Genomic DNA, 17,319 nt, shown 5'->3' on the forward strand with positions numbered 1-17,319 from the left:
AACTCATTTTGCGGGGACGAAAGTGCTAGATTTGTGAAGAAAAAAAAACCTTTAACATTTTACTTTATTATGTCATTTGTGACAAGATTGCGACTATGATCAAAATTAATAGCGAGAGGTCACTCTCTGTTTTCAGTTTTCGTTCACTTCTTGTTACTCACGCCATGTTTTGATTTTTTTTATGTTTTAGGATTTGTAGTACAAAGGAAGAATGAGACCGGTAAGAAATCTGACAGATCTACCCCTGTCGTTTTGAAACTCAACTTGCATTGTGTTAGATGTATACTGCAGCTAGAGCTAGTGAATTAATATTACCTGAGCTATTGTACACATGTGATATGTTAGGGCTTTGTTATTGACAGTTGTCATTGATAGTCAGTCGTTATCCAATTCGAATACCAGATAGAAGAAGAACCACTACCAAGGCGAAATGAATAATCCATCTCGGAGCATCCCAAACCTTCAAAACGCCTTTCCAAAAAGGAGAGCTGCTCCGAGTAGCTGTAACAAATAAAATGCTTAATGAGCAAGGTACTCATGAGATAACACCTGCGCCCAGAGCTTCCAATCTTGCTGCAATAGACTCCAAACCACTTTATCGAGCATGGCAGTATTCGCAATAACCGCGTCACATACGCCAAGTCCCCCGCTTGGTGAAATTTTGAAATTGGAGAATCTAGGAAAAATTAACACAAATTTTAATAAGTGAGATAAATATATTGAATACTCCAATCAAAAGAAATGTATGTTTTTTTTTTAAGTAAACAACAAATGCATTAAACCAAAACAGGCATTCGGGCAACAAAGTCCAGAGTCTACATAAGTAAGAACAGTAGAGGGAACCTCTTCCACCCACACTGAATTAGCATAAATAGAAGCGTTCCGTGGTAAGAGATGTATGTGAGTGAGATGAGTGTATAAAAAAAAGTGTGTGGGTTGCCCTCATATTATATTTATTGATTTTATAATAATAATTATTATTATTATATTTTCTATAACTAATAAATTAGAAATAGAGGTCCTGGTCTCAGAGTGAACAGTCCATTCCTTCCTGGTCGACCCTAACCCCCTCGGCCCCTCCTACCACAACACGCCACTCCTCAGCCCACCGTCGCCGTGGTCTGGTGCTCCCCCGCCGTCGGTGAAAGTATTTTATTTGTATTTTGTCCCTTTCCTTCCTGAGCCATGTCCTTCATGGTTTAGTGGTTCAACGGCGAGGAGAAGTGCTTCTGAAAGAAGCTACTGAGTAGCTTTTGTGAAGTAGAAGCGATTCTGAAAAATTTCAACATATATCAAACATGTCAATGTAGTTGAGCTTAACAACAGTTTCCTCATCACACCTAAAGAGGAACGAAGAATGAGCAAAAGACCACCACCTGATCCCGTGGCAGTGCTACGAGGCCACCGTGCTTCCGTCACGGACATTTGTTTTCACCCCTTTAAGCCCATCCTATTCTCCGGGTATTCACTGCAACCATTTGTTCATAGTATCCATCAAGCATTTTCATTCTCTAGTTATTTGTATTAGAATTTTCAATCCTTATGGTGAAATCAACATTCAATAAATTATTGATAACATGCTCTTCTTAGCTGGTTTAGTTGGTTGTATGTGCAATGAGTTTCAGTTAATAATTGGTTGTTACATGCTCTACTTGCTTGCAGTTCTGTTGATGGTGAACTGCGGATTTGGGATACCCTTAAGTATCAAACAGTGTCATCAGCATGGTGATCATTTCTACTTGTTTCGCGCACTTTCTTGTTTGCGACGAATCTGACTGTTTTTCAGGATTCATGACTGTGATGTAAATTATTCTGTACTGCAGGTTACATAGTGCTGCCCATGGGATTGTTGCTGTTGCCAGTAGTTCTTTGCTCGGAACCAATAAATTTGTCAGGTGCATCCTTTGTTCTTGATCTTCCTCCTCTCTTTATTAGTACATTGTTCTCGCTCGAATGAAATTCAATTAGGTTCGATATGCTTGTAGCCAGGGTAGGGATGGAACTGTGAAAGTATGGGATTTTGATGAAGCTGGTTTGTCCAGGTACGCGTCTGTATTTTAAAAACGTCTCATCTTATATAAGCTGGTTTGTTCAATTTAACACATGTTTCATTTTTTTTTTGAAAGGATAGAGTGTTTTTTGGTACAAACTACAGAGTACAGACATATTCTTAATTATCATCTTACTTTTTTTTATCTGCATCTCCCCCAGGAATCCATTACTTACAATCAAGACAAACACTTACCACTTTTGCAAATTTTCCTTAGTTAAGAATCATCGCCCTTTGTTGAAAGAGGGGGAAGCATCAAACAGTTGCCTTAGAACAGAGCTAGGTGGAATGTCTGATAAAGAAAATCTGGAGTTTAAGAGTGAAGAGGCTTCTACAGATCAAAGTTGTTCTGACAGCTTTGGAGGTTTGTAAGTTATAGTCTAAACTACGTGTTTTAATAAATTTTGAACTTATGGTGACAATATTGCTGTTTTGGAACCTGATATTGGACTTAAGCACTCCTAGTCCGACTACTTTTTGAGTTTTACAATGTTATAACGCATCATTGAACTATGATTTTTGTACTGACTGACATAAGGAATTTGGTAGTGTTGCTTGTTGTGCTGGAAAGTTTTATGTGGAATCCTAGAAATCTTTCACAACCCTAGCTGCCTTCTGAGCATCACCACACCATGCATATCCTGGCTATTTCTGGAATATTTATCTCTAGTGGCAAGTGGCAAATCAACGGCAAAATTTAGGGAATAGCTATATCTTGCTACGAGGGATCTGAACATATTTATTACTACTACTGCTATTATTATCTTTTATGCATCAAAGAATATGGGTTGACATCATCCTAGATTTCTCAAACTTCATAAGCTTTTGGAGGTCTGGACTGATAATGGAAACTTGAGTTTTGTTTAATTTACCTATTTGATTTCTTTTGGAAAAAGGTTCTCGAGTCTTCTACCTTATTAATAAAAACTACACAAGCTATTTCACTCTGGAGGGTCTGCCTTGATGGACCGAATTCCTCATTTTATAGCTCTCTATTGTTTCTTTTCATATTTTTCAAATGTTTTACTTTATGTTACTTTATGTTTCATATTGTTTTAGTTGTGAGATTGATGAAATATCGTTGCATTCACAGAAAATTCGTATGGTGAAGGGCCACTATATGTGGCTTTGTCAGGGGAGAATTCTTCTGAGGTAGGTGTACCTTTCTGATCATCATCTGTATTTTGTCAACACATTTCATGGCCAAGTCATGAAGCCAAATGCTCATGAATTCTTTCTTTTTGAAGGTTGAAATTTGGGATCTCAAGTCAGCTGAAAGATTTGTAAGACTTCCTACAAAAAATCCTAATGACTCTTCAAGTGCTTGCAACAAAGATAGAGGTATGTTTCTGGTCTGTATGACTTTTTGAGATTCAACTGCGTGATATATTAGCACAATAGTGGCATCTTGGTCTCGTGGCCACTACTAAACTCTGGTCATGGAGAATTTTCATCTTGCACTGCACAATTCGAGACCAAACTCACATCCATTTGTGCCCCCTCTGCGCTGCAGCTGCTATTGGTTAATGGAGGGTTAGGCCTCATTTGGCCTCTTATTGTCTTGCTTTTCCACCCTAATTTTATGACATTTTCCTGACATATTTGGGCATTAAAAATTTGGAAAACCACCTCCAATAATTTCTGAATGCTATTCACTTAAGGAGCAAGTCTCTGTTTGTCTCTTATACCTTTACAAGATTGAACCTGTTGATTGCCGGCGGTATTTCCAGCCATCCTCAGCATATTTTAGCACTTTTACTGGTCGCTGATATCTGCTACACGACCTTAACCATGCACTTACTTCCTAGTTGCTACTAACTCATTGTTCACCCGCCCCCGTTTCAGTTTTCAGCTGTGTTTGTCTATTATCACTCTCTGTTCTGCTACTCAAGCTCATCCATTCTGTTTTTTAAGAATTTGACTAGCTCATTTGGATCATGTCTTTAAATTTGGGTATTTTTGGGGAGCATTCATGTGTATATTGCATAAATCATCGTTGATATAGCCACGATCCCGCTATATCCCTTTGTTGGTTGGCTGCTCCGCACAGCTGTTTGAGATTAATAACTATGGTGTGTTTGTATGTGGACATATGTGTATGCATCTATGGTTCTCACTTTATCCTTTGAGTTGACTGTCCATTACACTTTGCATTATCACTTGAGAAAGTAACAAGCACCGAGCCTTTTTATTGATTCTCACATTTTTTCCTCGTATTAATGCACTTTTGACGTCTTTCTTCTTTTAAAACATTATGTTTCTTTTAATTAATAACTAATGCTTTACTAGATTTCCCATTCCTTAGTTATATTTTTTCTCTCTGAAATTAAAGTAATCATTTTTTGTCAGGGATGTGCATGGCACTTCAATTATTTTCACCATCTGAATCGCAAGGATTTTTGAATGTCTTGGCTGGGTATAGTTTTGATCCTCTTCTCTCTCTCTCTCTCTCTCTCTCTAATAAAGTTCAAAGGATGTCTCATTATGGAGACATATGAATGAACTTATGTTATATTTCTGACACGCCCCCTCATGCTAGAGCTCATTAGGCTTGAAACACGGACAATGCACATATTCACATACCTTATGCTGAAATTGAACTTTTTTATTAAAATAATAGTGGCAACAAGGATTGAACTCCATACTACATGGTTATAAAGGCACTGATACGATATCAAGAATAAACTATTTTAGAAGTTTAAGTTGTCGAGTTAAAATGATTTTATATTATGTTTCTAATGAAGTTCACAATATGGATTAGTTTCTTTGTCTTATATTTGCATGCTTTCTACTTCTACCAAGAGCTTTAAATTTAGCTTGTGGGGAAGTTTTAGAGTGTACAGAATATCCTTCTTTATTTGTTAAGTTGCCTTATTGTTATTGGGTTTAAGCTTGTTATAATAATAATGGTGCTTGACCTAATAAGTAGTATTATCAATAAGAGTATTAATTTAAGCTATCAACTATCTCATCATATCCTACATTCTGATTGTTGTAGATATGAGGACGGTTCCATGCTTTGGTGGGATGTACGAAATCCTGGAGTTCCAGTACGTTCAGTAAAATTTCATTCTGAGCCAGGTATGGAAGTCAGTTTCCTTAGGTTTCTTATCAATTTCTAAATAAATATGTATCTGATAGCTGATCTTTTTTTGTAGTTCTAAGCGTCTGTATTGAAGGGTCTTGCAAGGGGGGTATCTCAGGAGCTGCAGATGAGAAGATTGTAATGTACAGCTTGGATCATTCTTTGGTAACTCCATTTACTTTTATTTTCTTATTCCACTGAAACATCTCCTGCTCCTATAAATTGTTATTTTATTCTTAATCTCTTATTACCTTCATGTATTAAGAAGCACAACCATTTGAATAAACTATTAGGCTTCTAGTAACTAATAGAATGTGTAGCATTGGGTTAGCGTCCCTGTTTCAATAATCAAAGTTGGTCTCTCTGTGGTTTCCTTATTTGCATGGTACGTTGATATACAAAGCAACTGTGTTTTGTTCTCTTACCCTTTCAGCTAGTTAGTTAATATTTGATGTTTTTATGGATTAAAATGGCGTTCCCTAAAAGATGATAAATTCATTAATATAAATGTAGATATCCATAGGTGGTTGTAATTGGAGAGCTACCCACTGGTCAATGACTACATTAATGAACATATACTAGGTCATGCACATGATTGCTCTGAAAAACCTTTTTATCACTCAGAAGCTATTAGTAATAACACAAAAATGGAAGCTTTCACTTGGATCTTAGATCATTCATTTTGTTAACAGGTTGTTTTCCACCTTCAAACATGCAGAATTTCTGCTAGTATATAGAGAGTAATATATATGTAGTAAGTAAATTACTTGTAAGTTTTACGTGATAACACAACTTAAATTATATAGAATTATGGATTTTCTGTTGCATTTAGTTGACATGACTGATATCTGAGTAAGTATAATCGTTTGAATTGATTATACTATATTGTATGGAAAAAAAAATTATGATGGTTTTTCAGGCTGCAGCTCAATGCTTACTATGCCCTTTCACTGCTTTATTTTCTGATTCATGTTTTTGACTTAAGGGTACATGTGTGGTCAATAAAGAAATCAAATTGGAGCGACCGGGCATCTCAGGCACCTCAATTCGGCCTGATGGAAAAATTGCTGCAACTGCTGGCTGGGACCACAGGTTTTCAAATGCATTAATACCCCCTTCTTTCCAAAGAAAACAAAACATATCTTACAATTTTACATGTCTAGATTTCATTTAATCAGAACTAAGTTGCTGTTTATATTCAAGTTTTAGGTCTCATCCAATCTAATGGCAGAAACATGTAAAATGTTGTCTGCTATCTGTTGAAGAACTTCGATTAGTTGGATTAGGTGCGTTGCTTTGAAGTGAGCTGAATCAGAACTGTCAAATGTAAACTGGAGTTATATTAGTCACAGCTGCATCAAATAAATTTAATATGACTGTTGAGGAGAAGCTATAATTGTAGCTTCTGAACTCACCGTGTTCTGGATTATGTTTCACTACCAATTCAAACACACCAATTATGTAGTATGCATATTATTCTATATAGGCAACACCGTTATGATGTTCATTGGTACAAATTAATATCTGTGTCACTTTTGTTTGCAGAGTAAGGATATATAATTACCGCAAAGGAAATGCTTTGGCTATACTGAAATATCATCATGCCACGGTAAGTCACAGTTTTCTATATCTAATGCAGTCTGAATATGTTAATTAAAATATCATTATTGATTTGAAAACAAACACTCTATTATGATAAGTAATAATTTATTTGATGTTATTTGACACATTTATGTTGCAGTGTAATGCTGTTACTTTCTCATCTGATTGTAAGCTTATGGCCTCTGCATCAGAAGACACGACTGTGGCATTGTGGGAACTATATCCTCCTCGACAATGAAATGAATCTATTTCATTAAACCTGTTCAATGCCCGTAGTTGTCTGTAATTTATCTTTCTTAAATCAATGCTTATAAGGTGTATTTTTTGTGTCAATCTGATGACGCATCAAAAGATTTTTTTTTTGTCAAAATAAATAGTTGCTAATTTATGTTAATGAGTATAAAATACATTAAAATATTTTTTCTCACTTAACTACAGAGTAAGTTCAAAAAAAAAACTACATAGTAAAACAAAAATGTCCTTAGTTACCACACTCATATTCACTTTTTTTACGTCCAAGATTGAGATTAAACATGGCATATATTTCAACACTAGTGCATTTTAAAATGAGTGGCATCTTATTTGCACCTTGGAAGTATAAACTTTATGGGGTCAGGCTGATAGTTGCTTACATTGAGCCTCCTTTCTTTTGGACCACTACTAAGTATACAATAATGCACAATTATATAAAGATGACAAGTGATTTAGTCCCTAAACGTTTTTCTTTTCCAGAGACGTATTGTGTTATACAACTAAACAATGCCTTTCTTTTCTCTAGAACTTTTAGAATTTGGACTAGTTCTAACTAAAAAAAATACACTAGCTCGGCAAGGTTAGGATTAATAGTTTTTATACGTTGTTAGCTTTATCTCTAGTGGATGCAAGATCTCAACATAATCAGTCAATCTCTTCTCTGGAACGGACATCTGAAGTGTGGAGTTAATATTAATTTTTATTGTTCTAAATATTTGTGAGGCAAGTTTTTTCCCTGATAGTTAGTAAGATTAAGGTAAAAGTTAAGGTAAACGACACTTACTTAATAAGGGACCCAAACCCAAAAGAGCACCAAAACATAGCAGACATACACTCTAACTGTCCAAGCTAACATGTTGTAAAACCACCCATGAAACATGACGGTAACTCATAGGGATGGCAACGGGTTGGGTCGGGCTTGGGTTTTGCCTATCCCAAACTCAAACCCAAACCCAAACCCAATCTCTCATATAAATCTAAACCCAAACCTGTCCGGTTTTGGGTTTACCCAAACCCGTTGTAGCCCTCAAATTCACGTTAAACCTAAATTAATGTATAAATTTTTTTGTAAAATAAAATGCAACTTGTATTATTTTGTTGTGAAAAAACATTTTATATCTTTTTTGTCAAAAAATATGATACTTTAATGTTCAAATTTGATCAAATTGTTAACAAATTAAGTTGTTAACCTGATATGTAAGAGTAGTTTTGCAATTTTATATATAATGTCCGGGTTCGGGTGCGAGTTTCACCAATACCAAACCCAAACCCAAACCCAATCATATCGGGTTTTACCCGTAAAATCGGGTTTGGGTTCGGGCGGACCCACGAGTTCGGGTTCCGTTGCCATCCCTAAAACCCAACAACAAAGAGTGAAAAAATAATAAACCATCATTAACCATACATTAATAAAAATTAAAATACAAAGGCAAATTTAATGCTCCAAATCTTCAACTCGTACCTTACAAATTTACTCATTTTGCCAAATAGATATAAGTTAACATTAGATAGCTCTGCTAGTATGCTTCATAGAAACACAGTAACAAGTAACACACTATTACAATTGTGCATTGCATTCTAACCTTCAGAGGAGATAGTGCAAACAGTGGTAATATGCGGTGGCTGGTGAACGGAGGCTTCGGCAGTGGCGGTGCGAGTCGTGCGACAGAGGCAAGGGATTTCAGTGGTCGCCAGGACAGTGGAGGAGGGAAGAAGAGAGAAAAACTCACAATAGAAGGGAAAAAGTCCACTCATTTGGGTAGCAAATTCATCTGTTGTGGAAGAGAACCCACCTAATGTAGGAAAAACACCTACCAAGTCGAAGGAAAGTCCTCCCTAGAGGAGGGAGAGAACCCCCAAAGGGAGGTGGCGGAGGACCCTCTGCTTTTCGCTCCCGCTCTGCTAGGGCACACTCTTGTAGTCTTCCTACAACCATGGCCATGTTGATTGCACTAGCGGAGTCCTGAGCCCAAATTGATTTTTAAGACAACATTGGGTGGCCCAATATTTTGATCTAAGACAGACTCGAGTATCACCTTAAATTTAAGTTGAATCTAACTCAAACTCAAAAGCTTGTATGGTGAAGATTGCCAAAGTCTTTAAAAGCTATTAGCCTTATATACCGTCGATGTGGGATCTCAACAAGCACACACGTGAGGCAATTATACTCGAGCCGTAAACACTGTACATCTTGGTAGAATTAGTTCTCTTCATGAAATTTTTCTATACACAAGACATGAATATAAAATTTTGCTTAATTAAGGAAAATAAAACATGCACCATGTGCATCAAGTGGTTTCTAAACGATGCTGTAATACTTGTTTTCATGGGTTAGCCACACAAAAAATCATTAATTTCACATTTGTGGGACTGATTGCTTTTAGAATTCCAAATATAGGATGCCTTGACCAAATAGATGAGAAAACTTGTGGGATGTGTTTCCCTTTACAGTGTGGCTTTGCTAGCAAAGGCACCACCGAAAGATAGAGACCTCACCTCATCAACCATTTGCTTTGTACTATAATGGCAATGCACGCCATAAAACATATTTGCAAATGCTTAGCCAAACATATGACATGTTGTCATCTATTTCTTTGCCAACAAGATTTATGGCCTCTAAAGATCGATTTAAAACTCATCCCCAAGTGTAAAGATTAGCATTTAACAAATCCAAATTAAGATTGAGACAGCACAACTAAACATTTCTATGGTCATTTTATCATCGAATATGGATTGGTTGGAAGTTGGAATTTAAACCGTGGAAGATATATAAGAAACTTTAAGCTCTTCATAATATGTTTTTGCTAATCGGGATTCAGGATACATATTTTCCTTTGTTGTTAACTAGTTAATTCTACAAAATAATCATGAGCTTGTCACAATGTTAGTTTTCAACAATAACTCAGCATACAAATTGGTTTGAGGGTCATCCTAAATATGTAAAGTACTTGTATTAATCAGAAGAGATGACAACTCGATGAATCAAAGCATATATAAAACATGCATGTGCTCTAACTTCAAACATCTTATGGTAACAGTACTTTTGAATAATCAATTAAGTTTCTATAGCCTTCATTACGCAATCACTTTTATCGATTGATTTGTTTGCTTTACGTATTTGCTTTTAGCAGTTTTTTAATCAGGTGATTTATTTGTTCTCATTAATCGCTTCAATTAACACCGCCGACACCTCCATTAGTGCCATATATCAACTTAGTCACCCGTAAATTCCCTTCATTGGACAATGTCAACCCTGTGAACTAAGATTGAAGATTATTTTAATTTTTAGTCCGGTAAAATTGAGGTGAATTGGATCTGGTTAATCTGAAAAAATTATAACGTTTACTCCCTAATATTATTGAAATTGGTAAAATTAATCAGTGCCGTACTTTCTTTTTTTACTGTTTTTATGTATTAGCGGCGATTTTAACCACCCAAATTATACATTCTTGGTTTCAGTGACGGATCCAGAAATTCGATGTTGTTAGAACAATATATACATATAAATGCGTATAAAAAAATTTAATATATAAGATTAGAAGTGAGTGCATTTTTTACCAATTGGGACACAAGTGATAACATTTTTTACCAAAGAGGTCATAAAAAATCACATACTTTTACTACTCAAGTGAAGACATTTAGCAATGTGGAATACAAGTGATGACATTATTTTACCAAAAGAGCCATAAAAAACCACACACTTTTACTATTCAATTTTTTTAATAATTTTTTTTTTAAAATCAAGTGAGGGCATGTGCCCTCATGGTGCTACATGCATCCGTCACTGCTTGGTTTTAGTGGCAATTCAACCGCCATAAAGTGAACTGAGAGACTAATTTCAACCATATCATTAATGTTGAGACTAAAAACTATGGATTCTTTTTAGGGGAATCAAATCAAATTCACTTTTATTTTAAGGACAAAAAATATATTTAACCCATTACTTAGTTTTATAAATTAGGATTAATTAATTATTTACAATAAGTTTTGGATTATTATATATGAATTATGAAGTTATTACTTTAGTACTTGTTCACAGAAAGTCCAGAGGACATAGCTTAGCTAGTCGAGCGCTTCACTTTGTACATATCTTCAATTAACTTAAGCGCTCCTTATATGACAAGAGCCTTATTAATTACAGTAATGGTGGAGGAGGCTAATACACGAATGACATTATGGTGAGTCATGCGATCCCGAGTCGGGTTAGATGTGAGAGGGAATGAGGGAGCCAATGGCGGTTGAGGACGTAGATCACTTCCATCGGCTAGCCTTGGTCCTGGTCATAAATTTGGTTCACTGTGATGATTAGTCCATAATAGTCTAATACTCGACTTATTGATAGAAAAATAAGTGATTGGTCTTTCTTTTCTCTATGCCCATAAGATGAGAATATTCGAAGTTCATAGCGTCGAATGTCCTTATCCATCCTAACATGTATAGAAACACAACATGGGAGGTACTGCTCTGCTCTCGCACCTTTTCAAAATCCAATTTGCAAATTATGAAGAGATATTCACCATTTAATAAATATATATACTTTATTGGTGAAAAAGTATTTCTGAATAGATTAAAAGGTGAAAGTTCTTTCTATGAATTGACATTTTCATTCACGGAAGAAGTTGCTCTCGTCTAGAGCAAATAAGTTGTTGTCGGCAATGTGTTGCACTTACTTTAATACATAGCCTATATCTACAAGTTTCATCGTCACACAATAACCTCGACATGATTCATTTTGCTATATACAAGTTTGGTCATCACATTGTAATCTAGGTATTATTCATTTTGCTTTTTATTGCTCTTGTTTACTTAAATTGTGTTTCTGATCGATTCATGACTTAACAACTATGATAACAATCTCCTCGAGACTCGGATATCATATTGAGTGAGTATACATTTTCTAACAAATTATTATTCATACATTCTGCTCAAAGATTGAACCATATACTAAATGTTTAAGGAGATCAGATATTTATCAGTTATGCTAGATCTTATTAGTGTAAAACTAGTAATTTATACACACATTAATTAGTCACGAAGTTTTGATATAAGATCAATTTTCATGATTGAGATAAGTACTTGAATCTTAGTCCTTAGATCATCGTATCTATAAAGAAAATCACAAGATTGGGCTATTGATGTCAAAAAACTGATTAGTTTTTTAAGGGTACGTGCAGGTCCAGAACCAAAAAGAAAAGGAAGCTTCTGTAGAACCATTTATTCTCACACCAACAACAGCCGTAAGTACATGTCAACATTAACTTCTCCTAGTCTTATCTATGCCTCACTTTTTTTTGTTAATTTTTTTTAAGGCGCTGAATTGATGTCGGCTACCATTGATGTCCGGTCTAATTAGATAGGGAAAATTGCTGATTTTAAACAACACTTATGATAAATTTACATTTACATGACCTAGTTTGGAAGAGTTTATTTGAGCTTATCTGATAGCATAAGCTTTTATGCCAGTGTTTGAGAGAACTTATGCAAACAGCTTATGACCTACCATAAGCTGTTTTGAGCTTATTTTCATAAGTTATTCAGGATAGCTTATGAAAAACAGTTTATGCTTATATATAATTTATTTTCAATTTATTTCAGTAAAATTTTTAAAATGGCTTGTGAATAAGCACTTATGTCATTTTTCCTACGCGCTTAATTAAGTTGTTTTCCTAAACGGGGTCAATCCTAAGATGACGATTGAAGGTTCAAACTTCAAACTGAGTAATGATTCATTTACACTTTATTTTTTCTTCAATATTATTTTCATATTTTTCTTTCTATTTTTTTTTCTTTATTTCCTATAACATCATATATCATATCAATCATTTTTTTACAGCCAAGGCATTTATTCTGCTTCGGGAGCCTACTCTTGGCTCATTAACGCGAATGCACAGCTGTCTCTCACTGGTTTGGATACTTGGCGCTGGATTTGGAAGATTAAGGTTCCGGAGAAAATTCGTGTCTTCATTTGGTTGTGTATGCACGATGCAATTCAGGTTAACAACTTGAGGTTTCGTTGCAAGCTTGCTTCCTCACCCTCGTGCTCGCGGTGTCAACATTCTATGGAGGATATTTTACATTGTTTGCGGGACTGCAGGTTTGCTAGGGAAATTTGGAATAGATTGAATGCTCTCACGTGGCCTCGGTTTCTAGTTGGGAGTGTCCAGGCTTGGATCAAATACCAGGTGTGTGGTCCTCATGGTTCCTTGTTTGCTACAGCTCTTTGGGGAATTTGGCGGTGGCGTAACAATGCAATCTTGGGAGATAAGTCTTTGAACGCTATTAGTACTGTGAATTGGATTTCTACAGAGCATCATGACTATTTCTCCTTCCTTTCTAGTGATCTGTCCACGACATTGGGCATGGGTGGAGGTGCGTTTTGGAGAGCTCCTCCCGCAGGTGAATTCAAGCTCAACACTGATGGTGCCTTTGATTTGACCGGAGCCAGGATGGGTATGGGAGGCTTAGTGAGGGATGGAACCGGTAATTGGGTAACCGGGTTTTATGCTGGCAGCAGTGGGGGGAATCCCATTACAGCGGAGATTGGAGCTATTAAGCATGGTTTGGTTTTATTATGGAACGCCAACATTCGAAAAGCGATCTGTGAAGTCGATTGTCTTGAGATTGTGAAGGCTTTATCTGAGAATAGGTATCAGTTTCATGAGTTGGCCTCAGAGCTCCTTGATCTTAAACTCTTGTTGGATCGAGATTGGTGGATAGAGCTTACCCATATTTCTAGGGATGCAAATGCAGCAGCGGATTGTCTTGCTGGCATGGGGGGAGAGCTCCAATGTCCTATAGAGTATCTTGAGGCTCCGCCTCAGCAGTTAGCTCCCATCTTGGCTAGGGACTTGTTAGCCTTGTAGTTTCTTTCTGTCGTTTTTTAATTTTCCGATGTACCAAAAAAAAAAAATATCAATCATTTTTTTATTCTCTTCCTATTTACTCAAGGTGATGATGAATAACATATGTAAACCAAACATTATTCAGTTCAAACCTAAAATTTGTGCGATATGAGATTCTATCGTATTCTACTCAATTAATCCTCTTAAGTTTTCCATGCCTCACTTTGATGAACGTACGGGAGCGAGTAAAAGTTCCTATTCTTTTCACTTTTCAAGTAGTAAACAAACTGAAGATCGACCAAATGAAACACAAGCTTTGAAGTGAGAAAGTGAAGAAAGAAAAGGCAACCTATGATTGAAGAATCTTCATGTCTTCATATTATGAGATGAGAGAGAAAACACTTGACTCTTGCTTCACGACCATGTCTTTCCTGCACATGTATATACTTCTGGCCTACGCGCGTGATTGGGTACGTAGCTAGGACCCTATAGTACTGTTCATCCTTCATTCATTAGCTAGCTAGCTCATAAATTTTCAAGAGAAGCTAGGCAAACCCATAGTATGGCTTTATCATAAATAAATAAATACTCACATACTGTATATATCTTCCTTAAATCTTTGGTGACTCCAGGATTCAATTATATAACAGTAGTAGTACTCTCCTCATGTAATTAAGAATTAGCTACTTGTTGTGATCAATCCTTATCCTTGAGCAAGCTAGCTTCACAACTCTACTAACATCAATCTTCAATGATTGTAAGATTAATTATTAGGACCAAAGAAGCCTATACAAGCTTCAGCTTTCAGTTCTTTCAAGTTTCAACAATAACCCCATATCAGTTTTGGAGCATACAACAAATTAAATAGACTTGGCAGAGTGAAAACAACAGTATCCCACCCCACGCGTCTTCACTTGCGTCTGGGAAAAATACTTAATTATCCATCATACACAATCTTCACTTGTATTTAAACACCAATTCCCTTGCACCTAAATTTCTATCTCAATACCACTATCCCCAACACAACACAACACAAGCAGTTCTACTAAGCAGGCACTTATAATTCCTTGCTAAGTAAACCAACCAAAACCACATGAAGAACATCCCTTTGCTTCTCCTCCTCCTCACTCTCCTAGCCACGGCAGAAGCCGGCGGCGGAAAGTGGCAGCTCCTCCAACAAACCATCGGCATTGTCGGCATGCACATGCAGCTACTCCACAATGACCGTGTCATCATCTTTGACCGCACCGACTTCGGTTTCTCCAACCTCTCCTTACCCAAAGGTATGTGCCGCCACAACCTGCAAGAACTTGCGGTCAAAACAGATTGCACTGCGCACTCTGTGGAATACGACGTCACATCCAACACATTCCGCCCTCTCTTCATCCAAACCGACGTTTGGTGCTCATCCGGGTCAGCATCCCCGGACGGCTCATTGGTCCAGACCGGCGGTTTCAACGACGGAGACCGCGCAGTCCGGACCTTCAAACCATGCCAGAACAACAAATGTGACTGGCATGAAGAACAGAATCCCGGACTCGCGGTCCGAAGATGGTACGCGACCAATCACGTGCTGCCAGATGGACGGCAGATAATAATTGGAGGAAGGAGGCAATTCAGCTACGAATTCTACCCCAAAACAGAAACCACAGCAAAGAACACTTACAGTTTACCGTTTCTGGTTCAAACCAACGACCCCGGCATTGAGAATAATCTCTACCCCTTCGTTTTCCTCAACGTCGACGGCAACCTCTTCATCTTCGCCAACAACCGCGCCATTTTATTCAACCACGACAACGGTAAAGTCGTGAAGACTTACCCTCCCATACCCGGTGGTGACCCGAGATCCTACCCCAGCACCGGTTCCGCTGTTTTGCTTCCGTTGAGAATTTCAAACCCGCAACCACAACCGCCAAATGTGGAGGCTGAGGTTTTAATCTGCGGCGGAGCTCCGAGAGGCTCTTTTACACAGGCACTCACCCAGGGAAAGTTCGTCGGAGCTTTGAATACATGTGCCCGGATCAAGATAACCGACCCGGAACCTAAATGGGTCATGGAGACAATGCCGGGTGGTAGAGTCATGTCCGACATGCTGCTCCTCCCGAACGGCGATGTTTTACTCATCAACGGCGCAGCTTCCGGTGTCGCCGGCTGGGAACTGGGTAGAGACCCGGTTCTGAACCCGGTAATCTACAAAACAAATACCCGGGTCGGGTCACAATTCGAGTTACAAAACCCGACGAAAACCCCACGGATGTATCATTCCACCGCCGTTCTGCTACGTGACGGACGTGTTCTCGTCGCCGGGAGCAACCCACACGAGTATTACAATTTCAGCAGCGTGTTGTTCCCGACGGAGCTGAGTTTGGAGGCGTTTTCGCCTCCGTATTTGGAGCCGCAATACACCAACGTGCGTCCCAGAATCGTGTCCCCTACTCCCCAGGCCCAAACCAAACTCAAGTATGGCCAGGGGTTGAGGATACGGTTCCAGGTGACAGCGTTGTTGGCGGCTCCAGATTCTGTGTCTATGACAATGCTGGCGCCGCCTTTTAACACACACTCTTTCTCCATGAATCAAAGATTGTTGGTGCTGGAGCCAAATGGTTTGAAAGATGTTGGAGAATCAATACATGAAGTTGAGGTTACTGCACCTGGTTCAGCTACACTTGCACCACCTGGTTTCTATCTAGTGTTCGTGGTTCATCAGGGAATTCCAAGTGAGGGTATTTGGGTCCAAATACTGTGATTTTTATCAGTTACTTCACTACCATTTTTTTAACTGTTGAAATAAGTGTGAAAAATCAAAATTGTTTGGTGAGATAGTTTATTGCAGGAAAGGAAATGCAAAGTATAAGAAATAAAAGTGTGGAAAAAATTCAATATTCTTAGGTTAATTAATGTCTGGAATGTCAGTGAACATATTTGTAGATGAGCATTAACTTCCTTCGGGAAAATTGAATTCTAATAAAGTCATTTATTTATGGGGCTTGCATTTCATTGTTGCTAGAAGGGCTAAGTTTGTAGTTATTGTTTGCCTGTACTTTTTTTCAGCAGTTGATTAATGTTATTTTTATTTTTCTAACATGTGCAGCATTGTACAGAATAATAATATGTAAATAGAAAATGAAAAAAATGAGTATATACTGTATTATATTTCTGATATAATAAATGGTTTCTGCTTTAATAATAGTTTATTGCTTTTATGTACAGATAGAAAAAAGTGACTATTTTTCCACTTTTTTATTCTTTACTAACTGCTACAGTCTACCTTTGTCTTGTCTCTTGGTAAGTCATGACAGGCTCTCTTGAATGGATGGCATTTGTTTGCTTGCGTGTTTTAAGCAAGGCTTAATCCTCAAATTGGTCCCTGTCTTTGTGTCGCCGTCTGATCTAAGTCTCTGACCGGAAAATTTTGTGGAAAAGGTCCTCATCAATGCAAAACGTCTGGGGCAGGTCCTCACCGGAGCCTGGAGCTCCGACGAGTCATG

General features: G+C 37.5%; 2 protein-coding genes across 6 annotated transcripts; both read left to right on the forward strand.

Moving 5' to 3' along the window:
• The first annotated feature begins 1,018 nt into the window (after nt 1–1,018).
• On the forward strand, nt 1,019–7,164 carry LOC130727795 (protein DECREASED SIZE EXCLUSION LIMIT 1). 5 transcript variants are annotated; one of them, XR_009015435.1, is made up of 14 exons: nt 1,019–1,461; nt 1,663–1,725; nt 1,824–1,895; nt 1,986–2,042; nt 2,212–2,414; nt 3,144–3,202; nt 3,298–3,391; nt 4,400–4,466; nt 5,049–5,131; nt 5,209–5,300; nt 6,121–6,227; nt 6,339–6,421; nt 6,681–6,744; nt 6,877–6,951. XR_009015435.1 is itself a non-coding variant. In XM_057579046.1 (13 exons), exons 1-13 carry the CDS (start codon nt 1,358–1,360, stop codon nt 6,973–6,975), a joined length of 1,164 nt encoding a protein of 387 aa, XP_057435029.1. In that variant the 5' UTR covers nt 1,020–1,357; the 3' UTR covers nt 6,976–7,164. The 5 variants fall into 5 exon arrangements, 1 of the variants encoding a protein (XP_057435029.1); XR_009015437.1 differs by having other exon boundaries at nt 6,345–6,421; XR_009015436.1 differs by having other exon boundaries at nt 6,339–6,461; nt 6,877–6,891.
• A 7,655-nt stretch (nt 7,165–14,819) lies between these two features.
• On the forward strand, nt 14,820–16,812 carry LOC130727797 (aldehyde oxidase GLOX1-like). The gene has a single exon (XM_057579047.1). It carries the CDS (start codon nt 14,925–14,927, stop codon nt 16,575–16,577), a length of 1,653 nt encoding a protein of 550 aa, XP_057435030.1. The 5' UTR covers nt 14,820–14,924; the 3' UTR covers nt 16,578–16,812.
• The last annotated feature ends 507 nt before the right edge of the window (nt 16,813–17,319 follow it).

This window comes from Lotus japonicus, chromosome 1, assembly GCF_012489685.1.
Source record: "Lotus japonicus ecotype B-129 chromosome 1, LjGifu_v1.2".
Classification (NCBI taxonomy): Eukaryota; Viridiplantae; Streptophyta; class Magnoliopsida; order Fabales; family Fabaceae; genus Lotus; species Lotus japonicus.